The sequence below is a fragment of the Trachurus trachurus genome, assembly GCF_905171665.1.
Source record: "Trachurus trachurus genome assembly, chromosome: 6".
NCBI lineage: Eukaryota > Metazoa > Chordata > Actinopteri > Carangiformes > Carangidae > Trachurus > Trachurus trachurus.
In genome coordinates, this window is record NC_139897.1 from 9,442,615 (window position 1) to 9,470,198 (window position 27,584).

General features: G+C 45.6%; 1 protein-coding gene across 2 annotated transcripts in view; it reads right to left on the reverse strand.

Moving 5' to 3' along the window:
• pparab (peroxisome proliferator-activated receptor alpha b) overlaps positions 1–27,004 on the reverse strand; it is a 35,135-nt gene extending 8,131 nt beyond the window's left edge. Inside the window, exons 1-4 of one of the 2 annotated variants that reach the window (XM_083974524.1) lie at positions 26,803–27,004; positions 12,984–13,232; positions 10,376–10,539; positions 4,029–4,167 (exon numbers count right to left, since the gene is read on the reverse strand). In XM_083974524.1, the coding sequence (XP_083830650.1) occupies positions 4,029–4,167; positions 10,376–10,539; positions 12,984–13,191 (511 nt within the window). In that variant the 5' untranslated portion in view covers positions 13,192–13,232; positions 26,803–27,004. Of the gene's footprint in view, positions 1–4,028; positions 4,168–10,375; positions 10,540–12,983; positions 13,233–18,164; positions 18,445–26,802 lie in introns of those variants that run through there. The other variant, XM_083974525.1, reaches the window with a different exon arrangement.
• Between the last annotated feature and the right edge of the window lie 580 nt (positions 27,005–27,584).

Sequence of the window (27,584 nt, forward strand, 5' to 3'; positions counted from 1 at the left end):
ATTGTGTTTTTCTGTACAAAATCAACAGGCCATGCAACAGAACATGGAAAAAACTACTGTATAAGACAGAGAAGAGCTCGTAACAAACTCAGCTTTAAAAAAATTTAAATACCTTGAACACAAAACCACAATTACCACTTATTCCAGATGCTGACATCTGGAGGAATCATTTTCAAAATCTCTACAAAGACACCCTATGAAGTAAAAAAAAAAAAAAAGAGTCCAAGTCAACATAAGCAAAGAAAAGAAAACATTAAATGTATCCAAAACTATTAAATCCATCCAACAGAAAAAGGAGCAGTAGCAACGAAATGTTCAAAAATAGCATCACTGGAGAGCAGTTCTTGGACTGTTCTCCTGATAACCGGTGCCAAAGCCCCCCTGAGTCTATGATTCTGAGTATCCTGTTGTTTTCTAAATAAATGGACTTTCCTTGTATCTGTGGACCTTCAGTTCAAAGACAGAGAAGTCTAAACCTAATTTTAAGACATGATTTGTTTCTTTGGTTTATACAAGAAGACAACAGCAAAAAATAGATGTACAAACAGAAAATTGCACTAGATCCAAAGAAAACTGCTTTCAAATGACTCCCATCTCCCAAACAAGAGGCCAAGAGGTCAGGGAAACACAGAGCCCTTCATCACAGGAGGTTCTTTCAGAGATACAGGAACTAAACCTATTTCAATCGAAAAATAATCTTTATGTGTCCTTAAATTATGAACAATTCCGAGTCCAAATATTCAATCATGTAATCGAGGTGCATACAGTAATGGTGTGTTAGTAATCTGGTTCCTGAAAGAACATCTGTTCATCATCTGGAGCCGCTGGGTGTAATCAAATGACACAATTCCACAGGACGTGATTAAACAAACCTTTCTTGCAAAATTACACTGCAACATTTTGAGAGTCAGATAACATTAATATCTAATATAATAATTAACATTCACAAAGTGATTTTTTTACCCTTGAGGTCCAAACTTCCATGCCAGTAACGCACAACAGAAGCAGGATGTGGAAACAGAATCACTGTCTGTTGAATAAAATAAATAAAAGGGACTTTCATTTGTATGCATTACAGCTATAGGAAATTGTGAATGAACACACTGGGTTACAAGCCGTCACGAGGTGTGCTGGAAGTGGGCAGTGGTTGTGTGAAGTCTGCGCCAACACCATGCAAGAGTTGTTTTTCTACGAGAGGATGCTGGCATCTCTCAGACGGCCTGATCCCATTTGACTAATGAGATTAGAGGTGAACTGTTTTTAACCCCTCCTCACCAATCGAAAAAAAAAAATCGAAAATAAGCACAAGCTGGTGCGTGCACACATCCACACACATCCACACACACACACCTCCCACTGAGAAGCCAAAATCCAGCTGAACTCACTGCCTGCATTTACAAGACCATAAAAGCATAAAAGGAGATCTGAGTTCCCCGTTTTCCAACGAGCCACCCCGCTGATGAAACAAATCCAGGAGCACTGAGCAGGGCCGAGCGGGGGGATGAGATGTGGAGCTAGCAGACAGCATGAGGGCCCATTAGATTACTGCTCACAAAGTGGATGGATCATCTGAAGCTGGTAAAGCCCCACAGCAGTCGCCTGGGCAGGAGCCAAGTCTAATTAAGATGAGAGGAAGTGAGTGATGCTAAGCTGAGCATAAGTCCATTTCCTATGAGCCGGTGTGAGGGGATGAGTCTGTGACTCAAGTTGGGAGGAGGGGGGTGCAGCCTAAAGGTGGGAGGGTGACAGTCTGTCATTCAGTGGAATCATATGTGGGTCTCTGACTCCAGTGTTAGAGTTAGTCACTATCATCACTCTGGAGCTATTATTTTCTGCAAGAACACAAAATGCAGTGTTTATTACAGTGCAGAGCAGCATGAGATCAGAAGGATCATTAGGTTTCTGGAATCAAGAAGCATTCAATCACTTGTTTGCCGTGTGATAATAGAAGCACCACACTGCGGAGGCAACAGCAGGCAAAGCGGTCGTTAGCTAGTCTGCATCATACTTCAGAAATGAAGTAAAGCACATGAGTGGTAAAGTTTCACCCAAGGACATTTTTGCAGCATTCAAGAGTAGCCTAACTTTTGGCTTTGTGCTTTTTCATTGGAGAAATTGATCTTAGCATCTTACATGACACTTTCAATTTGATCAAATAAAAGATGCACTGTCCACTTTAGAATAAAGCCATGGAGTACTGCCATCCCCCATACCACACAAGGAATAAATACTGTATATGCATATTTTCTGATACTAAGTCAGAATCTATCTCAACTATGTTTTGAATAGTTCATATTTTTTATTATAAATAAAACAGAGCATCAGACTGTGACTCAATCTGAATGCACATATAACTATCTGGGCTTTTTTGGAAACTTAATAATTTCTCATTTCACATATTTTTTTAATATAATAATAAATAATAAGAAAAAAAAGAAAAAAAGAGCCGTGAGCCGTTTCAGTAAGGAAGAATCAGCATGGTCAGATTCAACTGGAATCGATCAGCAGTCGATGCAAACTGAACGACATACAACCAAAATTAGCAGTTCTCTGGTCCTGTGGCATCTTAGACCACCAGACCTCATCGGGTTGCACTCGCGTCTCAGATCTCCTTCCTTCTCATCTACGGTTACATTTGGACCAATGCAACTCAATACACATATACCATGACAGGAAGTGCAGCGGACAGGAAAACTGCTGCTGCTGAGCTTTAAGGCATTATATTGTTATCAAAATCTAGTCTATGCCTTAAGGAAACACTGGAAAGGCTTTTAAGTCAAAACCCCATGAAACAAAATGCAGAGGCTCAGTCCACCCATGTCCACACATTCAATAACACAATCTGCAAAGTCTATATGTAAACCCAGCGCCTACACTGACAGGATAGCAAACTGCCCCTTTCCCCCGACACACATGTCATCTCCTAAAATCTATTTCAGAACTTTTTTTTCTATTAGGACATTGACCTTGGCCAAGGGTCAGCATGCCATGTTGTATGTTTACACAGAGTAAACAACATTGGCCAGAATCTCATACTTTGACCTCAATATTCTTGTATTCCAAACAAAGATAAGCAGCACTGACGAACGAATCTGACGTAAGGTATTAAAGAAAGACGTGTGTTTTGTTTTTTGGGGATTTCACAGATGTCGCAGTTGCAGGTGACTAACAAGTTTGTTGTGAAGTATCAAAGTATCGGACTCTAAACATGAGTCAGACTGGAAAAAAACAAAACAGGATTTGTTGAATGTATTTCTCTATGAAGGAAAGACTTTGAGCTGTAGTATTAAAACAAGGTTGCAATTTAAAACAGAAGAACCTCATACTTTTAGGTCACGTGGTTCATTAGCATTTATAATGATAACTTTTGATGTGCAACAATGCTCTGTCTTGAGTGTCTGCGCAGCAATGCAGCCTGTCAGGGCCCTCCATAGGGTTTTTGCAGGTTGGAATTCACATAATCGGGTGGGTCTGTTCACCTGATTATGTGACTCACGTCTGCACCAAAAGGGTTGAGTGGGTTCAGGCGGCCGCTGCCTGATACGACTCCAGCCCCACAGACACACACACAGACTGATCATGTGCTGTAACTGCATGAGTAACAGGTCTTGTCTGATCCGAAATGAGCAAAGTAAAAAAAAAACTTTAAAAAAAACGGTGTGAATGGGTTTTAATGGGTGAAAATGTTGCAATGGGTGAATTTTCGCACAGGGACATACACACAGCTGTGGAGACGCCTTGAGTAGCGTTCAGCCAGTAACTTGCCTTAACTTGCAACTTAACACCCAAGTGTGGTGTCAGGTCGCTCACTTGTGCTAATTATGTGCATACGTGCCTGTTCAATCTTTCTTGGCTTCTGCACAACTGTGCTACTCTGTTAGGCAGTGTGTATTTACAAATAACAAGAAACACGACATGTGTGTGTGTGTAGGTGTGTGTGTGTGTGTGTGTGTGTGTGTGTGCACGTATGCTGCTGAGCTTGAAACACTGCCCAGACCTGCCCCTGCCCCTGCCCCTGCACCGCTCACCGTTGTGGGACATGCCCACTGACAGGCACTTCTGGAAGCGGCAGTATTGGCACTTGTTGCGGTTCTTCTTTTGGATCTTGCAGCGGCGCTCACACTTGTCGTACTCCAGTTTCAGGCGGATGGTCCGCCGGAAAAAACCCTGGTGGGGAGAGAAAAAACGGAAAATGTGAACGCAGCTCACGTGGAGCAGAGATGTAACCGCTGTCAAAGTTTTGACAATTATTTTCTCTGTGCGAATGATGAATTAGCAACAAAGGCCAGTTTAGGGAAACATTTCTTCAACAAAATACACAGTTAATAAAACCTGAAGCCTTCCAGTGGAGGAAATGAGGAAATTACCTTTTAATAGACTCTATAAGCTGTTATGCAACCAGTTTCAGGATCCAGAAAAAAACTATTGACCAATTCTTTATTAAGAAAGAAGCCCATTAGAGCAGCAGTTATTTACTCCCCTGTGAGTGGTGCATGGCAATATCAGATGCACAGTTTCACCATCAGTCTCTCCTCACTTACACAACCTTGACAAAAAGAAACATTAAACTCTGGCGAGGAAGAGATGGACTGAGTGGCATACTTGCGGTTGGCTGAAGGGTAGAAAACAGTCTGGGGAATTGCTTAATAACATATTTATCCAAAACTGTCACTCAGTGTGCCAAAACACACACACACAGACCCACACGCAGTCTGAAAGACACACAAACAGTCATAAAACTGAACATAACACAAGGTTACACAGACATGCTACGGCCATGTGAGCGCATGTTAAGTAATTTAGACCGACTGTCACCCACTGACCCCTAACCTCACTCTCTCACATACACACACATAAAGCACGGATGACATGAAGCCAGGACAGAATTAGAGGTCCACATGGCCATCATGCCGACTCTGCTTGTGTCCACTGTCGTGAAGGATAAGTGTGCTGACATCACAGAGGTCAGCCTCCTCCTGTTACAGTCCCATGACCAAATAACATGCAGATGAGACGTGCTCTTGTAGTTGTGACCGTCCTCATGAAGCAGGTTGACTGGTTAATGCATGGCACTTAAATTCCACCAAGAATAAATTCTTGATTTCAACTATGATTGTAATTTGTGTAGTCATGAATGTTCCGTGCGATTAACAGGTGATTATGATTTCATTTCCATCATTTCCACTGACTCACATATACTGCGTACTAGCAAATGGAGCTCCTGTTTGAACAACATCCATCCATCCATCCATCCATTGTCCGCCGCTTATCCGGAATCGGGTCGCGGGGGCAGCAGTCGGAGCAGGGATGCCCAGACTTCCCTCTCCCCGGACACTTCCTCCAGCTCTTCCGGGGGGACCCCAAAGCGTTCCCAGGCCAGCCGAGTGACGTAGTCACTCCAGCGTGTCCTGGGTCTTCCTCGGGGCCTCCTCCCGGTGGGACATGCCCGGAACACCTCACGAGGGAGGCGTCCAGGGGGCATCCTATACAGGTGCCCGAGCCACCTCAGCTGACTCCTCTCGATGTGGAGGAGCAGCGGCTCTACTCCGAGCTCCTCCCGGGTGACAGAGCTCCTCACCCTATCTCTAAGGGAGCGCCCCGCCACCCTGCGGAGGAAACTCATTTCGGCCGCTTGTATCCGGGACCCCGTTCTTTCGGTCATGACCCAGAGTTCATGACCATAGGTGAGGGTGGGAACGTAGATCGACCGGTAAATTGAGAGCTTTGCCTTTCGGCTCAGCTCCTTCTTCACCACGACGGACCGATACAAAGACCGCATTACTGCGGCCGCCGCACCGATCCGCCTGTCGATCTCGCGCTCCATTCTCCCATCACTCGTGAACAAGACCCCAAGATACTTAAACTCCTCCACCTGAGGCAGGAACTCTCCCCCGGCCTGGAGGGTGCAAGCCACCTTTTTCCGGTCGAGAACCATGGCCTCGGACTTAGAGGTGCTGATTCTCATCCCAGCTGCTTCACACTCGGCTGCAAACCGCCCCAGTGCATGCTGAAGGTCCTGGCTCGAGGGAGCCAACAAGACCACATCATCTGCAAAAAGCAGAGATGAAATCAAGTGGCTCCCGAACCGTACCCCCTCCGGCCCTTGGCTGCACCTAGAAATTCTGTCCATAAAAATAATGAACAGAACCGGTGACAAAGGGCAGCCCTGCCGGAGTCCAACACGCACCGGGAACAGGTCTGACTTACTGCCGGCAATGCGAACCAAGCTCCTGCTCCGGTCATACAGGGACCGTACAGCCCTCAGCAGAGGGCCTCCGACCCCATACTCTCGGAGCACCTCCCACAGGATGCCACGTGGGACACGGTCGAAAGCCTTCTCCAAATCCACAAAACACATGTGGACTGGTTGGGCAAACTCCCATGCGCCCTCGAGCACCCTGCGGAGGGTGTAGAGCTGGTCCAGCGTTCCACGGCCAGGACGAAAACCGCATTGTTCCTCCTGGATCCGAGGTTCGACTATCGGCCGAATTCTCCTCTCCAGCACCCTGGAATAGACTTTCCCCGGGAGGCTGAGGAGTGTGATCCCCCGGTAGTTGGGACACACCCTCCGGTCCCCCTTTTTGAAGAGAGGGACCACCACCCCGGTCTGCCAGTCCAAAGGCACTGTCCCCGACTGCCACGCGATGCTGCAGAGGCGTGTCAGCCACGACAGCCCCGCAACATCCAGAGACTTGAGGTACTCAGGGCGGATTTCATCCACCCCCGGTGACTTGCCACTGAGGAGCTTCCGGACTACCTCAGTGACTTCAGCTTGGGTGATGAATGAATCAACCTCTGAGTCCTCAGACTCTGTTTCCTCGACGGAAGGCGTGTCAGTGGGATTGAGGAGATCCTCGAAGTATTCCTTCCACCGCCCGACGATATCCCCAGTCGAGGTCAACAGCTCCCCTCCTCCACTGTAAACAGTGTTGGCGGAGCACTGCTTCCCCCTCCTGAGGCGCCGGATGGTTTGCCAGAATTTCCTCGAGGCTGACCGGTAGTCCTCCTCCATGGCCTCCCCGAACTTTTCCCAGACCCGAGTTTTTGCTTCCGTGACCGCCCGAGCTGCTGTCCGCTTGGCCTGCCGGTACCCGTCAGCTGCCTCGGGGGTCCCCCGAGCTAGCCAGGCTCGGTAGGACTCCTTCTTCAGCTTGACGGCATCCCTTACTTCCGGGGTCCACCACCGGGTTCGGGGATTGCCACCGCGACAGGCACCGGAGACCTTACGGCCACAGCTCCGGACGGCCGCGTCAACAATGGAAGTGGAGAACATGGTCCATTCAGACTCAATGTCTCCGGCCTCCCTCGGAATCCGGTCAAAGCTCTCCCGGAGGTGGGAGTTGAAGACCTCCCTGACAGGGGATTCTGCCAGACGTTCCCAGCAGACCCTCACGATACGCTTGGGTCTTCCAGGTCTGACCAGCTTCCTCCCCTGCCAGCGGATCCAACTCACCACCAGGTGGTGATCAGTTGACAGCTCAGCCCCTCTCTTCACCCGAGTGTCCAAGACATACGGCCGGAGGTCAGATGACACGACTACAAAGTCGATCATTGACCTCCGTCCTAGGGTGTCCTGGTGCCACGTGCACTGATGGACACCCTTATGCTCGAACATGGTGTTCGTTATGGACAGACTGTGGCTAGCACAGAAGTCCAATAACAAAACACCACTCGGGTTCAGATCAGGGAGGCCGTTCCTCCCAATCACACCTCTCCAGGTAACACTGTCGCTGCCCACGTGAGCGTTGAAGTCCCCCAACAGAACGATGGAGTCCCCAGTTGGGGCACTTTCCAGCACCCCTCCCAGGGCCTCCAGGAAGGCCGGGTACTCTGCACTGCCGTTCGGCCCGTAGGCCGAAACGACAGTGAGAGACCTATCCCCGACCCGAAGGCGCAGGGAAGCGACCCTCTCGTTAAGTGGGGAGAACTCCAACACATGGCGGCTGAGCTGGGGAGCTATGAGCAAGCCCACACCAGCTCGCCGCCTCTCACCATGGGCAACTCCAGAGTGGAAGAGAGTCCAACCTCTCTCAAGGAGTTGGGTTCCAGAGCCCAGGCTGTGCGTGGAGGTGAGCCCGACTATCTCTAGCCGATACCTCTCAGCCTCCCGCACGAGCTCAGGCTCTTTCCCCCCCAGCGAGGTGACATTCCATGTCCCTAAAGCCAGAGTCGTTGTCCGGGGATTGGGTCGCCGGGGCCCCCGCCCACGGCTGCCACCCAAATCACACGGCACCGGCCCCTTCTGAACCCTCCCGCGGGTGGTGAGCCTACGGAAAGGCGGGCCCACGTCGCTCCTTCGGGCTGCGCCCGGCCGGGTCCCGTGGGCCAAGACCCGGCCACCAGACGCTCGCCTGCGAGCCCCGACCCCAGGCCTGGCTCCAGGGTGGGGCCCCGGTAACGCCAGTCCGGGCGACGTACACTTCCTTGATGTTTTCTTTTTCATAGGGGCTTGGAACCGCTCTTAGTCTGACTCGTCACCTAGGACCTGTTTGCCTTGGGAGACCCTACCAGGGGCATTAAGCCCCGGACAACATAGCTCCTAGGATCATTCGGGTGCTCAAACCCCTCCACCACGGTAAGGTGGCGGTTCAAGGAGGAGGTTTGAACAACACACCTGCTAAATTAGTCATGTGATGTTTTCACCTCCTACAGGTTGACAACAAGGGCTACAAAGGACACAATGCTAGTGTCCTGAAATGTGTTTAAATCAGATTGAGTGTGTGAATCTGCAATGATAAACATCGCTGCAGATCTGATCAAGAGGTGCTGACTTCAGATTATCCAGCCAATGTTGCAAGTAGGGGCTTCACCGTTACCCTTTGGCACTTCATAGGTCACATCTGATAGATGTCTTTTCAATGGCTCCCTCCTAAAAGTTAAACAAATGTACCTTGACTTTTGTGATAACCTGTTGTTTTACAGCCCTGTGACTTCACCCTGCATGGCTCACATAACACTGACTCTGCCCTGTGGACTGACCAAGGCTTTTGTTTCGTTGATATAAATCTCTATACATGTATGCACAGTACATGCACAACTGAATGAACACTGAGACATGCTCACTCTACTACTGCCAACACTTCCACTTCACTTGAGCTGCTGCTCTGATGTGAATGTTTATGTAACGGCACGTTGACATGATGAGTTTATGTATCACTTCCTGATATCCATACTCCCACTGCTGCTTTGGCTGACACGTTCAGCAGAACTAAGTAGATTTACAGTGCAGAGGTGCAGGAAAGTGTCCGTAGCCCACTCTACCTTAAAGGGATAGTTCAACATTTGGCAAATTGGCCCATTGCCATGCTGTTCAGAGCTATGGAGGCTAATGGGATTTCTTGGTTTCCCTCATCAAACTCATCAAATACACAATCCAACAACTCCAAAACGCTCTTGTGGACAAGTTGTGACCCGCACATTCACCACGCTATGAGATAATAACAGAACGTTACGAGACAGAGTTGTTTTCAAGGCAAATGCAGAGACTGCTTGCCGAAAAACTGCCCCCGATGGAAAAGCGCATAAACGGTTTTGCACGAATTTACGAAATAACTCTGTAACGTTCCGTTATTATCTCATAGCGTGGTGAATGTGCAGGCCACAACAGAAGCGTTTTGGAGTTGTTAGATTGTGTATTTGATGAGCCTCCATAGCGTAGCTCTGAGCAGCTTGTGGCTCTGCTCCGCCGTTCTAAAAATAGCTTGCACCGACAATTAAAGGTAACAAACCTACTCCTAAAACTATAGGGATTATGGCAATGGGCCAATTTGCCAAAATGTTGAACTATCCCTTTAAGTTTTTTCCCCCTTCGGTCACTAAAAATATAAACCACCAAATAATACCACCAAACACGTCACCAACACAATCTTGCATGCACAAACACCTCCAGTGACACCATCTTCGCCCTTTACGGCCTCTTAAGAAACAGCCTTGGGTTGTTCTTCAACACGACTGGTAAACAATTAACTGAAAGATTATTGGGAGACCACATGTGAAGGCCAAGCCTGGTATTTCTGATGCTTTTATCATTAGTCACAAGACACATGGCCTCTGGATTTCTAGTCTGGAATGTCCTACTTTCTCCAGTGTTATACTTCCAAATGTGATTTATTGTCTTGAAACGGGTTAATGTGTAGTCAGAACACTGTGATTCTTGGCTTGGCTGCGCCTGAGTGTGGGTGACTTTGGAAGGAGGCAACTGATGGGTCTTGGCAGAGTTAGTGACGGAGGGCAGTAAGAAGGAAAACACATTGTAGGGTTGAGAAGAAAAGAGGAACCAGTTCAAGGAGAGGCACGATAACTTGAGTGAGTAATCATCGTTAAATCGCTCCCAGTGCTCTCCACCATACATTCGTTTGCGTAAACTTGCTCTCACCTTGCAGCCCTCGCAGGCGTGGACACCGTAGTGGTAGCCCGAGGCGCGGTCCGCACACACTCGACACTCCAGATTGAGCGATGAGGAGGAAGATGAGAACTCGTCCTGGCCCGCTGCCACCCCGTAAATGACGGATGAGGGGCTCGACGCTGGCGTCAGGGCATCTACAAGACACGAGCACATGCTTGGTTAAAACCTGCCCTGGTCCTACTCCCTCCATATAATGCCCACATCCGTATGCAACTGATACGCAAAAGTAGGTCTGGTGATTTTCTTCTTATTGACAACAAATCCCATGAGAAGAGCAAAACCAGAGATGAATCGATTCCTACTGACAAGTATTGTTTATGTTGCAAAAATCTGATACATCTTATTCTTCCACCATAGACTTCCATTGTTGCTGAAGGACAATGCAGTGAGCAACACAACTGCGCTGGGTGATGCATTCCTTCAGTCCCACACACATCATCTTGCTGCTGTAAATACTCTGTAATTATTCTCAAATTTGATACTGAAAATAGTCGCCACCAAAAGTAACATTTTACATTATACAAAACACACATAAATTACACTTTTTCTACAGATGTGCACAAAGCAGATCCAGGAAAAAAAGGGCTCAAAAGAACCTTAGCAGATGTTTTTTTGCAACAAAAAAAAAAAGAAAATGTGCGTGCTCTTTAACTTTGGCCCTCTCTGGTGGTGTTCAATGTGCCGCCACCCACATCTGCACATTCACTTGCATCTGTCAACTCAGTATAATTTCCATTATCGCTGCAGTCCTAATCATCCTCATGACCTTGTATTTGGACAAAGTGCATACTTTTACTGTGTATGGAAAAAACCTCTCCGTATAAAGCACCGATGTTCCTCGCATAGATCATAACTAACTAGACAGTGCGTTTCCTGCAGACTGAAGAGATGATGATTGTCAAACAGAGGCTGACACCCCCTCCCTGACACCTTTCTGAGTTGTCCCGGCTGCAGAGAGGAGACAATATGCAGGATTTTAAATTTCACTCCCTCTTTTCTTCCACAGTCTTTACACCAACTAATTGCATAATTTCTGAATGCAACCCAAAGATGCCTTTGAAGAGCAGCTGTATAAAAGTGTGCACCGGTTTTATACGATTCATCACCCCTCACCCTCCCCATATGACGGCAGCCTTTTCGCCGTTCCCTCCGGTGTGGACGCTCAGGGCAGGGCAGTGTTATTTTCACCACAGTCGGTTAGCAAATTGGGTCATTACTTTGAGACAACTGAAGGCAAATAAAAAGCTGCAGTCACAGCTGCCTTTATGAATGCGTCTCTACTGTGAAGTCTCATCTCCCTGCGGCAAAGACCTAGTTTGACCTCTTTGCCCCAACAAAAACAGTCTGTTCCATCACAGCGACTATTTCTCCAGTGATATTAGCATGCCGTGTTGGGAGTAGTATTACTGATCTTCCTCGTGGAGGACAGGTCATGAGGTCTAGCCATAGGTTGCCAACAGCTTTCTATTTTCACCTTGTGAAAGGGACACGGTCGTCAGAGCCTGCCTGGTGCTCAAATAGCAAACATGAAATGGTACTAAATGAAATGGTGGCACTAAGTCAAGCCACATGAGTTTGGTGAGAGAAGCCAGGAGGGGGATAATCAGCGCTGGCAGTGGAGCTGGAGCTGCGGCAAGTGCACATGTTTCAACTGTGTGCGGACGGGAAAAGGAAAGCATGTCAGTGTTTCTTCTGCTCCCGTCTCTCACTGTTAGCACTTGTAAACACCTATAAATCCTAACCACCCTCTCACCGACTTTTCCATGACACCATTAAATGTTTCCATGATGCTTTTCACCCAGCGCTTCCCTCTCTTTTTTCCTCCCTTTGTCTCCCTCACTCACACCCTCTATTATTCCATTAAATGTCTATCTCTCTGGACTATTCACGGCTTGTTGATTTGTTGCATAATTTGGTAGTAGCATAAATTTCCCAGATGCCCATGTGACTCCTATTCAGGGGGAAACACAGCAGCAAAGTAGATGTTTCCTGAGAGGTGGTGCAAGGCGGCTGAGGAATGTGCGAATTCCTCGTTGGATATGGAGCGGAGAGAGAGAGAGAGAGAGAGAGAGAGAGAGAGAGAGAGAGAGAGAGAGAGAGAGAGAGAGAGAGAGAGAGACTGAGGGAGGATAGAGTGGTAAAACAAGGGTGTAAGGAGAGGTAGATGAGGGAAGACAGGGAAGGGGAGGAAATACTGAAAGGAATGGGAAGGAAAAGGCATTAAGACACTCAGTAAGTGAGAAGGAGAGAGGGACAAATCAATCAAGATGAAGAGACTATCGCCTGAAGGAAAGAAAAAATGGGTCAGTCAGGCAATCTGAGGAAAGGAAATAATTGTACAGAGAGGTAAAAAAGGCAGGAATGTGTGTTCTCTCTGAACATTCAGTTGACGCAAATTAGGGATTAATGGGCTAAACTGAGGGAGCCCTGCTCTGACAATGGCCAGACGACTATACCACTGGAGATATTTTAAACCTGTGAAATGACAGTGTGGAACCGACCCCCACCTGGTCATGTCACTATATAATTAATGACCTAAAGAGATATTTCCATTCAATGACAGCAAGGCCCTCTTCACCTAGGACAGTGGAACCTTCGGAGCCATTGCTGGACGACTGGTACTCGGGGACATCCAGGGAGCTGAGGGCGTCGTTGTCGATGGACTGGGAGATGTCGTGGAGCTCCTCCATCCCGCCCATGAAGTCGTCATCGGCGCACAGGGGGCTGTCCAGCAACGGGTCCTCCAGGGGAGAAGGGGGATGGTAGTGGCTCTCCATGTCGACCATCGCGGTGGAGGAGCAGGCTGCCGGCACTCTCACTCATCAGACTGGAGACAGAGAGAAAGAGGGAGGGGTTGGGGTTGGGGGGGCAAAAACACAGAGGTCAAAGAGGTGATATGGAAACACAGGCAGGCAGACAGAGGTAGACAAGATAATAATCCATTTCTAAGGTCACCTCTGTCTTAGATTCTAGAGTCGACATCTACACTAGCAGCTCTATGAGGCTGCGCTCAGACTCAGCAGTGCTTGGTGCTAAAAGCTAATATCAGTAATATAATACCCATCATGTTTTCCATCTTTGTTTAACTTAAAAGGATATTTCAACATTTCGGCAGATTTGCCTATTGCCTAACCCCTATAGTCTTAGGTTCATCACCTTTAATTGTCGGTGCAAGCTGTTTTTAGATCGGTGGGGCAGAGACGCGAGCTCTGCACGACGTGCGGTATTTCCGCCTTTCCCTCATCAAACTCATCAAATACACAATCCAACAACTCCAAAACGCTCTCATGGACAAGTTGTGACCTGCACATTCACCTCACTTTGAAATAATCATGTAACATTATGAGATGGAGTTGTTTTCGAGGCTAATGCATAGCTGGAACTACATTTCAGACACAGCTGCTGGGCAGAGTGATTTCAAAAGCGCAAGTAGTTCAGAGTATTTGCTTCATGTGTTGTAATGTTACATAATTATACATTAATTCATAGCGGGGCGAATGTACAGGTCACAACTTGTGTTGTTGGATTGTGTATTTAGTTTGATGAGGGAAACGTGGAAATACCGTGATGAGCAACTCACGTCTCTGCCCTGCCGATCTAAAAACAGCTTGCACAGACAATTAGAGTTAATGAACCTACTTCTAAGACTATAAGAAATTATGGCAATAGGTGAATTTGCCAAAATGTTGAAATATCCCTGTTTTTGGGCTGAAACTTATTTAATCATCAACCATATTTCATGGTACATTAAAACCTTGAACTGATAAAAACTGGCCAAACGTTTCTTCAAAAGAGTCATTTGTCCCAACATTCTTAATTCAACAAAGTGACCAACCCACAGATATTTACTTGATCTTCTCTACTTTTTACTTTTTAATTTCTTTTGAATCCATTGTGTTCTAATTGTGGTTTTAGTTTTAATTTTAAGTGTAATCAGCACTGTTTTGTCTTCTGTGTTGGTGAGCCAAACAACTGGACAATAAAGATTTATTCTATTCTATTCTATTCATCCTGAGGCTGGAGAGAAATCTGTAAAAGAAAACATCATGGAAATTCATCTTAAAGCTGTTGAGACATTCACTGAAAGATTACAGATGTCAACCTCGTGGTGGTAGGATTCATCAGCTGGGGACCATTCATGTCTGTATCACATCTTTTCAATTACATATTGAGATGTTTCCGCTTTGACCAAAGGAGGGGTGGACCGGCCAACCCCGCCCTCCACTGATAACTGACAACATCAATGCTGCGCGAGTAATAGAGCTTTATCTGTCAGTGCACACGATTAAACACAACACTGCCTCATGCATTTGGGCCTAATTAGCGGCGCTGATGCAACACGTGGGCCTTCCACACAAACAGGTGTCGCACGCCGCTATAGTGGGGTCAGCGGTGGGCAACGGAGGAGTGAAGGACACAGGGTATCTTATGACACAACACACTCCACTCCCCTGAGCTATTCACTCCAAATACAGTAACCTTATCCTCACAGGCCTCTTAGTGCGGCAGAAAGGGAAAGACAGAGGACAGAGAGACAGAGAGCGAGGCCCAGAGACATGTGGAGGAATGAATATAGGTCAATGGGCTGACTGAGGCTGCGCCACGATAGGAAGGCTGGAGAGGAGACAGGACAGACTTGGCTTGTACAGTAGATGGGTGAGATTTTGCTGAATTGCACATAGGAGGGAACTGGGAGGGGCTACGAGCTACACATGAAAGTGCATAAAGAAGTGGGTTTGCCTTCTTGGCTTAGCTTAAGACCGGACCTTATATCACACATGCAAACTTCATACGTCCGCGTGTAAACTGGGTCAATCTTCCGTAAGCCTTTTCCATCAGGCCCCACTAAGAATATCAAAGGCTATTGGGGTGGGGTGATGGGGTGAGTGGGGGGTGGGTAGCTATATGGCTATAAGATAGCAGCTGTCGGTTGTTCACAGCCTTTACACGTCTTTGGTTTAACCTTAACTCACCGCACACTGCGTTAGGTACAGTAGACTATTTTAGAAGAGAGGCTGACTGCGTGCTCTGAAGGTTTCTGCCCTCAGTGCTCCCTGTGAGTTTATTTAAAGCGTCTGATGACAGAAATTAATGGTATTCCACTGAAGCAGCTACGCAATGTACATCATTTGCATATGGTTTTGCCTTGAGTGCAGGTGGCAGATAACATAGATAACAGTGATTCTTTGTGTTATGTAACTGTTAACAATAAGTATTGTAAACAGTGACATTTGACCTACTATTGTGCTAAATGCATGAATGTAAATTATTGAGGGTTCCAGCCATTGGGTTAAATTTTCAGGTTTACTATGGGATCAAGATGCCAAAAAAAAAAAAAAAAGGTCACAGTGCGATAAATTCAATCTTATTTGTAAGATTCACATCCCTGAGAGCCAGAACTAACCCTGAGAAAGCCCACGTTCAAAAACACCACCCTATGAGAAGAGAAGCCTGGCACATGAGCAGGCCGTTTCACTGTGCTACTCGCCCTACAATACACTTGTAATTCTGAATGAGAGCAGTGTTAGCTCTGCTAGGATAAAGCAAACCTGTTTAGCATTCAGCCCCCAACTCCTGACCCTCAGATGTGTCTTTAGAGGACATCCTGTTTCATCCACTCACTTCACTCAGCGCTGTCTCATTATTATACCACCTCCAGGCAAAAGAAAAAATAAAGAAGCTTTCTAGGCAACTGCTTGACTAACATCCGTTCTGTCTATTCAGATAATGCTTGCCTGGCTGAGTTATTATCTATTGGAAAGATGAGATTTTCTGCTTGTGACCGAGTCATGAACTTAAAGGGATGGTTCAACTTTTTTTTTTTAGGAGTATAGGTTTGTTACCTTTAATTGTCGGTGCAAGCTATTTTTAGAACGGCGGAGCAGAGCCGTGAGCTGCTCAGAGCTACACTACAGAGGCTAATGGGATTTCTTGGTTTCCGTCATGAAACTCATCAAATACACAATCCAACAACTCCAAAACGCTCTGGCGGACAAGTTGTGACCTGCACATACACCACGCTATGAGATAATAACGGAACGTAACGAGACAGAGTTGTTTTCGAGGTAAATTCATGCAAAACTGCTGATGTGCGTGCAAAAATAGCTTGCACCGACAATTAAAGGTAACAAACCTACTCCTAAAGCTATAGAGATTATGCCAGGGCTAATTTGCCAAAATGTTGAACTATCCCTTTCCATTTTCCGTTAAAAATGTATTGTACATTTTTGCAGGCACAGTCCGGATATGGATCAGTCTGAAGTGGAGTGCACGGTGCATCAATGCTTTGTGTCAACACACGGCACGCATGACTTTCTATTTAAATAAGATACATGTCACAGGTCCTTTTCTGAACTCATGACCCCACTACCAGCAACTGCGAGGTGGTGGACCAAGCTAACCTCATGTTGCCACCAACACACAACATGAGAATATAAACACACTGAGCAGCTTAGCAGCAGACTTCAGGGGACGAGAGAGGATTGAGACAGAAACACTAGAAGGTGGAGAGGGACATTACAGAGTCATTATCAGAAATGTGTGAGACAGAGAGAGAGCAAGCGAGGCAGAGAGAGAAAGACAACAGCGGTTCCTACGGTAACGGCAAACCTTTGTCCCGATAGGTCAAGACCTCGCTTATGCTCACTCAACCAAGCCTTGTGGACGGCGCTGCACACACTGAGTGGAGGATGAGCAAGGTCATATGTGTTTGTGTGCATGTTAGCGGTTGGGGTTAGGGTCCACAGGAGGAGAGTGGGGGTTACACTGACAAAAGACCCCTAACCAAGAGCCGCTGGGGTCGCCATGACGATGTCAGGGCAATGCTGACACACGGGCTCACACTTTGAAATTTGTGTCGGAGAGGGAGGGTGGCATGTGTGAAGACAGCTATACTAGGCTACCTACAACCACTGGAATTCAATCTCTCATTGGAATCAATAAATCCCATTATGGTGTAGAAATAGGTTAAAATGTATGTTAGCAGGTCCGTAGCGGTGATAACGGAGCCGGATGTGGAGCGGAGCATAAATAATCCATACAGTCTGAGGGATTTCTGCGCCGCATGGTCACCCAGCCCCCCACATTATGCTCATCCATTGCCGTCAAGACCCACATTAAACAGACAGGCCATGAAGCTGCTACTAAGCTCTAGCTGAGGCAGATAAACATGCTCTCGATGTGACCTGGGCATGTGGACGGCCCTGCCCCCCCAACCCCCCAACAGCAAGCAACACAGAGTAGACTGAAGTTAGTTTACATCAGATCCTCAAGAGAACAATTAACCTATCACCTGTAGTGCTGAGTGGATAGTCTCTTTAGTGACATCCATCACTCATGGGGCGTAGTACTACTTGTGTTATCTGATCCCACGGCATATGCAGTATACATCCACACAGATGGGTATCTGTGTTGATGCAGCCGAATGCTAGGAGGGTATCACTCATCACTCAGGGGCAACCATTAAGCTTTACACTTTACAAATCCAACCAGGACAAAAACCACAAACAGCAAACAGTGTTATAAGACAATAGAGATAAAGCTGGAAGCAGACCAAGACATTAGCATTTGTCACCTGAAATAGAGGAATAAAATAGAACTGAAAGCAGTAGAGGAGAACATTTGGCAGCAAAGATATAAAAGGAGATACATTGCTCATCTTTGTCTGCTGTGTAATAATAAAAACCAGTGTTTTTCCTAAGTATAGGAAATAAATATTGTTAATAAAAACCCACAAACAACCAAAACACTCCCACCCTACCTTCCTCATCCAAAAACTCAAAGTCAGCTCCCTGACAACATGAAATGCAGCTCAATCCAAGAGTATGTGTGATGATTGAGTGTGTTTGTGAGGGAGAGCAGACCACAGGTTAATGTTTAATCCACCCGTCCTGTGGTCTGAGTGCTGACAGGCCTGTAAGAAGCAGGGCCCAGAGGCCATAATGGTGGTCTTAGAGAAGGGATATGGGCTGATGGGGCTGTCCTGCCTGCTCTGCCCCGTTCCATTTGTTTGAAGAGTTCACTTGATGAGCTGAGCCTGGACCGTGCCCGCAGTGTAAACACTTGAGTGAACCCTTATCACTCGTGGGCTGATACGCTGGCCGGCGCCCTCTTATCGTTATGGAGATTGTCCAAAGTACAGGCCGCTGGGAGTGATTGGCATTGGACTTCAGCTGTAGTCTGAGACAGATGAGCTATATGATACTGTAGCTAACAGTTCAATCACCCTGTTATCAGGTCACTTAACTTAATATGCTGGGGGTCAGTGACAGTTAAGTGTACAGCATGCAGCAAATTTTGGCTGCTATTTTTAGCTCTCAAGGTCCGTACCTCTGTCTGAGCAAACATCAGCTCCCCAACTCATTTAACTGTGTTGACCAATTTCAAAGGCATACAATGACATTTAAGATGGTTTATTCATACATTTCCAAAAACTTTACTTGTTTTGAATGATTTTTATAGAATTTGAAACACCATCACCGGCTTATTCAACTCCCACTGCTGCACTGAGTTGAAAAATACATTTAAAAAAAAGTTACATAAAGCTCTTGTGGACTTTGACCTCTGCATTGACAGCGTGTTCAGTGTCAAAATAATAATTAAATGCCCACACGGGCTCACAAGACAAGAGCGCGTACAGTACAGTCTGACCATAAAACACTGCAGGATGCAGGAGGTGCAATGTGACAGTGTATCACGTTACCTCAGGAGGCCCACCGTGACCTGACCCCCCTACTCCACACGGGCCGCTACGAGCACGGCATTACGTGGCAGAAAGTGTCGGCGCGTGTGATGGGGAGTCAAAACAACATGAAAAAAATTGTGATGATGTCATCCATGTGAGGAAAGACTTTGCGAAGCGGTCATGTGATTGTCAGTTTGGGGGAAACGTGTCTCAAACGTGTCTTAAATCTCAAATCTTCCTCCGTAACTGTGTAATCTGATATTTTAAATATTCTACCTCAGGTTTGAGTGAGTTAAAATATTCTAATTGCATGCATTTCTTTGGATTTTTCTAAAATATAGTATGACTTCACTTGACCAGATGACATGATCTATCATAGGTTTCTTTGTAGAAATGTTGCAAGGCCTACGTTTGTTGTTTACTCAACTGATACAATGATTTTATATTATTAGTTCCTGATGATCTGTTCAACACGTGTTCTTTGTTTGGAACATAACAAAGGAATGGAGAGATAGTGGACTGGAGTAAACGGTAATGATATACTCACAGCCTAACAGTGTTTTTCTGCCTTGGTCATGAAACAGCTGCTGTCTAACCTTGACCCTCCGTACAGCCACAGCTTAACCAGCTTCCCCAGTGTGTCAGATGTATCCACAGCTGAACCCGCGGCAGGCTCGACCCTCTCTGCCTCCAGCTGCTGAAATCTCCAAAAAGCTAACGACACTGTCCTTAAGCAACACCTCCGTTCTGAGGCCAAGTGCCGGCTGCCTGGACACCACTTAGTACTTATTTCCTAATCAGTCACAAGGATCAAGCAGACCAACCATTACAAAACCTCTCTACAGTTCATCCAAACTGTACATTTCACTTTGGACAAATTGCCAAAATCTTTTCCAGCTGGGTTTGTCTAGGGCTGGGGTAACAAGATAGCTGGAGGCACTATTATACTATATACTACTATACTACTATAAAGTGTCGTTATGAGTTTCCTCTTATTAGCTGACTGTACAGTCACCTGGGCTAAGGCTTTGGTTTATTGTGTTTATTAAAATTATGATTTGTGAATCATTTCAAATGTACATAATCATGTGGTGATTTACAGAAACAGTGCTGAATGGCAAAACTGCACAAAAACTATGAAGAGCCTACGATATTTTGCATTTTAAAGGGGAACTATGCAAGTCTGTCGCTTTTCAGCTGTTTTGCTAATCTTCCTCCTGGCCATGTGCATTTTGTTTTCAACAAAGCCGGCGAGAAAGCCATACATGGAGCGGTGGGTAACATTATAGATCATATCCGATGTTACCACGTGTATATTTGTTCAGTCTTAATCTGTCATACACAAAAAATTGCAGATTACGGGATGTGTTTGTGTCGTGGTGCCACTTACAAGATTGGTTTTCAGCCCAAGAGACACTAGGTGGAAGGCAGAGAGCCTCCAATCTCCCTGTAACAAGTTACAAGTCATTTATTTAACCATCACAACTACATTGAAGCTGTTTAATTGAGGTAACAATCCTGCATAGTTCCTCTTTAAGGTCAATATGAAATGCAACTCGTGGACATGACCAGTCTCCATTATGAATCTACAGTGATTTCCAAGAGAGAAAACCAACAATCTTATGCTCAGACATTTCAAACACTGCACAGGTTCTCTCTCCAGCGCATACCTGGGAAGCAGCACCTTGAACACCGACCGTCATCATTGTCATTCCACAAGAATAAAAATACTGCATGTGTGATCAGCACAATGTACATATCATGGCCAGAGCCAGAGAGAAGGGAATGTTCAAGTGAGTCTGTACCAGCTGCTCCGTCCCCTGAGGCTCTGCCAAGATACAATACCTTCATCCCCTGGCAACACTGGGACACAAGGACGACAGACAAAGCTCTCCGTCTGTGAGCTTTGACCGACCACCTTGAGCTCCATGCTGTCAAGAAATATCAAACATTTTGCATGCTCTGACTTGATTTAGGAGGACAGTGCATGTGCTGCAACATTACAGGAGGCGGGTTTAAAGAGCATGTTTATCATGTGCAAAAGCCACTGCAGGAGAAATCCTATATTCTGGTTTACAAGTAAAAAAATATATTGATTTGATCAGAGGAAAACTGGTCAACAACAATTATGAGGAACTTGACTGATCAATAAAGGTATCTATCTAGCAAAAACAACAGAATTTGGGTTGTTGGGCTGCTGCAATATGTCATTTTACTGCGAAAATGGATGATCACAAGAATTATTTAATCAAGAATGAAAAAACTGTCTGTATCTCCATTCTCCACAATATCAAACCATCAGAAAAGGCCACCTTCAATGTTCCCTCAAGCTGCCTTCATCTTACCCAGAACAATCTTTGCACTGAGGCACACTGAAGAATTTTCCCAAACCGTTCGGAGAGAGTTTTATGCATTACTGAAAAACAATAGAGTGAAGAGTGCCAGAGTGCAGAAATCACCAAAAAACTGAGATGAGAACAACATGAGGCTGGGAGCGTTTCTCCTTCCCTCTGACAGCTGTGTGTATCTCGTTTCATTTTCCAGCATGACACTGGAATTGTGAGTTCCCCCTTCCTGGCTGCCAAACCAGCCTACGTGTTTGTGGGGAGGCATGCAGCACACAGGCCTGGTGACAGAACAACACTAATTTGCTACTGAAGTAGGATCTCTGAGTACGACAAGACCTAAATGTTCTCCTGCATGGCTTCCTACAAGCTGAAAATAACAGCATCATTTAATTTGATCTATTTCACCTTTAAACACTTTTCTTCAGTGATATAACAAAATCATATAGCCCTAAATACAGGATTTTATTATATCATTTGATACAATGCTCCAATTAAACAACTGGCCAGCAGTAGTCATATCAATACAGTTTGCTAAAAACTAAAAGAGTCAGTTTAACCTGAGCAGAAATAGCAGCCTTCATCCAAAACAATCTTTGTCCCACCTTGACCCTTAGCATGGTCATCTCACATGTTAATAAGCCCTGTCAGTTTCCATGCTGGTGTCAAAGACCTCTGTTTCACCAACTCAGGCTAAAAGGACATTGTATGAATACTTTAAAGTCTTTGTTCATTTGTTGTACCGCTAAAGTGAAGGTCTGGAAGTAATGGAATTAAAATAGAGGGGTAGACTGGGGATAGGTGAGAGAGGAGGATTTCTACAGAATGTGGCTCACGTGGATGAGGATCAGGAACCATTGCCTGAATTTCAAGCTGACAAAAAGAGTAAGTCTCCCAACTGAGGGTAGATCTTAAACAAACAGGATGTTGAAGAGACACTCACACAAGCAGACCAGAAACACAGGACTGAGAGAGACAAAAGAGGTTTCAAGAGACATTCCTTCAAGAGACCAGTCAAATCCTCCTGTCAAGTCCTGTCATGGTTTGAACATACAAATTCAGCTTATATACCATATCCCACCCCGATCATCACCACAGACAATCTCCTGTCCAGAGCTGCTTACTGTAAGTCTGGCTGGGGCGCCCCAATCCTATTCATCCCTGGAGGACTTTACCATAAGAAAGGCTCAACAGGGAATAGACCTGGCTCAGATGAAGGTCAAACCTGCCTGACAGAGGACACAAGTTGCAAAACAAACAGACCATGGAAGTGTCTACAAACAACAGGAGCTGCCGTTGTTCTGTTTACGACCACGTTTGGATTGAAAATAGCACAGCTTGAAAAAAAAAAAAAATCTACGTTGGTGTGGGTGTGCTACTACAGGTGCCAGTGAGACGGTGAAATTTGATCCAGCAAGTCCAGTTTAAATAACACGGCGATGAGCCTGAAGGCTTATCAGACATCAAAACATTGGTCAGCTGATTATAACATGAGAAGGAATTTTACAACTATAGAGTGTTATCATGTCAGCCATCATTTTATTGTCCGTTTTTGATGAGTGGGAGGAAAACACGGAGCTGTTTCAGTTGCCACATCATCCGCAAACATGTCTAGATGTGTGTTATTGAAAAGTTGAACTTTTAGCCCTCTGAGGACCCTCGTGCTGCTAACTCATTGGCCTCAGATAAGAAAATAAGGAGACTGCGGTGTGTGAGTGCTATTTTTGGCCTGAACGCAGCCTCAAGGCATCAAACAAAATACTTGCTGGGCCCAAACAGCTCCCTCTGCAACTTACACATGTTGATTTTTTTGTTTTATTTTGCCATTTCTCCTGTGTTCAGATGAATCCAACACCACTTTGAGTGGAGACGGCCTGAAAGGTGTCACCATGATTTGCATTTGAATGATGATCACATTTTGCCTGATTGTACTGTATTCAGGCAGACTCCTCAGTCCACCATCTAAAACAGATATAAAAATGTCTGTTCTTAAAGGCGAACTATGCAAATCTGGTCGCTTTTCCACTGTTTTGCTAACCCTCCTCCTGGCCATGTGCATTTGTTTTTAATGAAGCCAGCAAGAAAGCAATCCATGGAGCGGTGGATAACGTTTTTTTTTTTTTTTTTTATCATATATGATGTGTACATGTGTGTAGTCTTATCTGTCATAACCCTAACCATCACAATCCCTCCAAAGCTGTTAAATAAGGGTAAAAATGTATCATAGTTAAGATAAAAAATATTGCATAGTTCCTCTCGTGTGTCTCCAGCAGACCACAGAACAAAAGACCTTCCACCTATAGGAGCTTGTTTCTCTGTGTTTGCTCTCACAGGTCAGAGATGCCAGACGAGCCCTCGAATCTGCAGAGATGATTTAAAGACAGTGGAAGGGTTCACCAAGGACAACAGGCATGGAACGGGTGGAGCAGCCCTCTGGAATTACATTTCCTCCAATCTAATGTTTACACAGGACATATTCTGGTTAGATCTATGAACATGAAGTGTCTAAGTAATTCTGTCCAAACTGTGGCCAGTCTGTGGTGAAATAGGTCACTGGAACTGGAGGTTTTTTGTAGCTGAACATATTTCAGTACACCTCTTTAGAGACAGATGATAAACCCCTGAGACTGTTGAGCTGGGAAGACAGAACCAGAAAGTCCTGTTTGAGAAGCAGAAAGGAGAAAACTCAACCTCCCTCTGTTGTTGTGTCTTTTTTATGTGGTACATTTTGGATTCTGTATATACACGTAATTATAGGGGGTTGGATTACAAGTTCACAGATCGTAAATAAAACAGATGGTAATGATCAACCGAGGCTATGAATCAATCTGCTCAAACCTGGGCGATAATAAATTAGTTTTTGTTTTTCAACACCACCCTCCTGTTCTCTTCCCTTTGCTCCTTCCCAACCTTCCATCTCCCACCCACCATGGACCTTGTGGACACTATTGTATCATTTTTGATCATATTTTTTTTCAGTATAGTATAATCCTTGTTTTCAGTTTTTGCCTGGTGCATGCTGGCAGCCTATAGTCTCCTATGCATATGGAGTCAACGTGCAAGATTCTTTGTTTATGTACATAATGAACACATTTCTGTGTCTAAGTGCCTGTCTGTCCTGGGTGTGAATGCAAGCCGATTAAAAGTCTCAGGTTCCTGGGTACGAAACTGTCAGAGTGCAGCAGCAGAAACTATAGGTATGGTAAAAAAACAAAAAAAACAACAACAGCAGGGTAACCTCCCTTCAGGCTGACTTAAAGAACCATTTGTCTCAGCAGTGGCGGAACTCTGACAGTTTGTGTCTGAAGACATTTTTCTTGCACTGTGCATGAGAGATAAGACTATCTCGACTGCTTTACGTTCCTCTGATTACAATAGCTGGAAGGTGAATTACAGGCAGTGATAAGGACTGAAAGAACATATAAAACACGGCCACTCCTGCAAACAGACTTAAGATCCTCAGGCTTCTGAGTGAGATCTTCATGGAATAAAGAAAACACAGGTGAAATTTATCATGGGAAAAAACAGTGTTCAGTAAACCACAAGAACAGCTCGGACATTTACTTTGCAGCATTTCTGAAATAACTGGGATGCATGAGACACTACTTTACTACCACTCCCACCTGGTACTCACCACTAAAAAAACAACAACCAGATAGTTAATCAGGATTTGGTGTATCAATTTTTATCTCTTGAAATTTAAGCCTTTGGAGCATTTTATTGTTCTTCCTTCAGAAATATTCACTGTGATATTTTCAATTCCACTCTGTCAACACAAAAAAAAGATCAAACGATCCTATGTGCTTTTAATGGACTTTTTAGTGACACTCACCACTGTGTAAGAATGGAACTGACTGCAGACGCTCAATCCCAAGGCAAATGTTACGTCAATGTGGAGTCTCTCTGCTTTTAGTGTTAGCAAATACAGGTAAAAGCCTGGTACACATGCAGGGCTGAGCTGAACCTCAGTGATTTAGCAGAGTGGAGCATCTGTCGTCAGTTCAGTCTCACTTTTAGGGGGAATGTGTCAGCGGGGAGCAGCTTCCCAATCACAACCGACAATCCTCTAAGCCTCCTCTAAACACAAACAAACCTTCATCACCGCGGCATCCAGTCCGCCCCAATATCAACTTACGATTAATGCAACAAAGGAAAATAAAACATGAGGTGTTAAGTGCATTAACTGCGGAAGCCCTTCCAACTTCCATGACCCCCACTGGAGGCATTTTAATCTAAAACAAATATGCAAGGGTAGACAAGTGAACTCACACACACAAACACACACAGATCCTTCTACCTGTGGGAGAGGAAAAGCTGCCTTCCATCACTGTTGAAGGGGACGGGACGTGAACAAGATTTGGGTCAAATTTCACTTTCACAGAGACAGAGCTAGTTTAGAAATCACGCTTGCAATCTTGTCATCTGTCAAAAACAAAACCAGTGCTGCTCACAGTGCATCAGCGTAAATCATAGCAAATAAATGAATAATCTTAATGTTCCACTCTTGTGTGGAGCTGTGACTCTGCCTGGCAGTCGTGTGAAAGCTCTGCATGTTCCCAAGGAGGGGCAGAGAGGCAGTCGCTGAGGCACAGGGAGGGAGAGTTAGGTCAGAGCACCTGCAGCTACATGTTAACAACTGCTTTGCCTGCTTAGTGCTGCAAAAAGAAAAGCACTGGACACAGATCATAAGCTACAATAAAAGTCTGTGGTTTCTAGGCAACATTTCAAGGCCTTAGTTTCCAATCACAACTTCCCTGTAGCACACACACACACTCACTCACTCACTCACTCACTCACATACACACAGTATTTACACTGAAGAGACCACAGGCAGGTGTTATGCACGTGCTTCTAGAAAATAGAGCACCATATTTGGACCAGATTAAAAGAATTATCAACACATTTTTGACCAGCATGCTGATTAATCAGCACTGACCCTTTAACATCACTGCATCAGATACAGAGAACAGAGCCCTGAGAGCAATCAGCGGCTGCTTCATAATATCTAATTGAGGAATTAACAAGCCAATGCATAGTCTAATGAATAGCTTGCATGGGAGGGAGATGTTGCCTACTGATGAGCCACTTCAGCTGCGCAGGCGTGCAGACTCAAAATCATATCAGCCTCCCCCCTCTATACAATAACAATGGTGTTCCAGTCCTTCAAGAATGCATTCATGTGCCTCAGTTGCCTATAGACAATCGTGTGCAGATTTGGCGCTGCAGAGCGGACTCACTGTCTCCAGCCACCTCCAGTGCCCCACAACACAAATTCCCTCACAGACAGACTCTGGGCTGCAGCTGCTGCCGCCGCCGCCGCTGCAGGAGGCTGCACTTCTTTAATAATAGGCCAAATGAAGACAATCTACCTTGCAATAAACAGCCCAGTTCGAAGCCGCCATATCCTCGGAAAAACCACGCAGGGGGATGAGAAGCGCTCGTTTGCAAGATCGAGAGAAGCAGCGAGGAGGAGGAGGAGGAGGAGGGGGGCGGGAGAAAAAAATAGTCCCCGGCCCCGACCCGCGTCCTTGTTTGTTTCCTCACAGCGCTGCCGCTGTCAAAAAATCCCCCACCACGTCCATACAAAGCGGAGCCGTGAGATCACACCCGCAGGAAGTGACCTCATGACTGACAGCTGGCGGGGAGAAGGCGCACACCCCCCTGACACACCTATAGTTTCGGCGAATAGAAGCAGAGCAGCAGTTTCTCTTGAGAAAGAACGCCCCCTAACACGGTGACAGCTGAGAGCAGCGGAGAGAGAGTCCTGCTGCCAGCGCACTCCGTCCAAACTCACACCGATTCCACTCAGCAGGGAAAAGAACAGCTTAAATACAAGGTTGAAGTACAAGAACGGAGTGTGTGTGAGATGATCCGATACAATGATGTTGAACTGAATGAACACATGCTGGCAACATTTGCATACCCCCAGAGCTGTCCTCAAATGACCCTCCATGGGTCATCCAAGTGCCTGCTTCCCTTGTGATCCCGATTCAATTCAATTCAATTCAATTCAATTCAATTCAATTCAATTCAATTCAATTCAATTCAATTCAATTCAGGAGAGCTTTACTGGCTTACATTGCTGATCACAGCATTTTGCCAAAGCATAAGGATAAAATGCAAATTATATATATGACTAGGCTTAATGAAG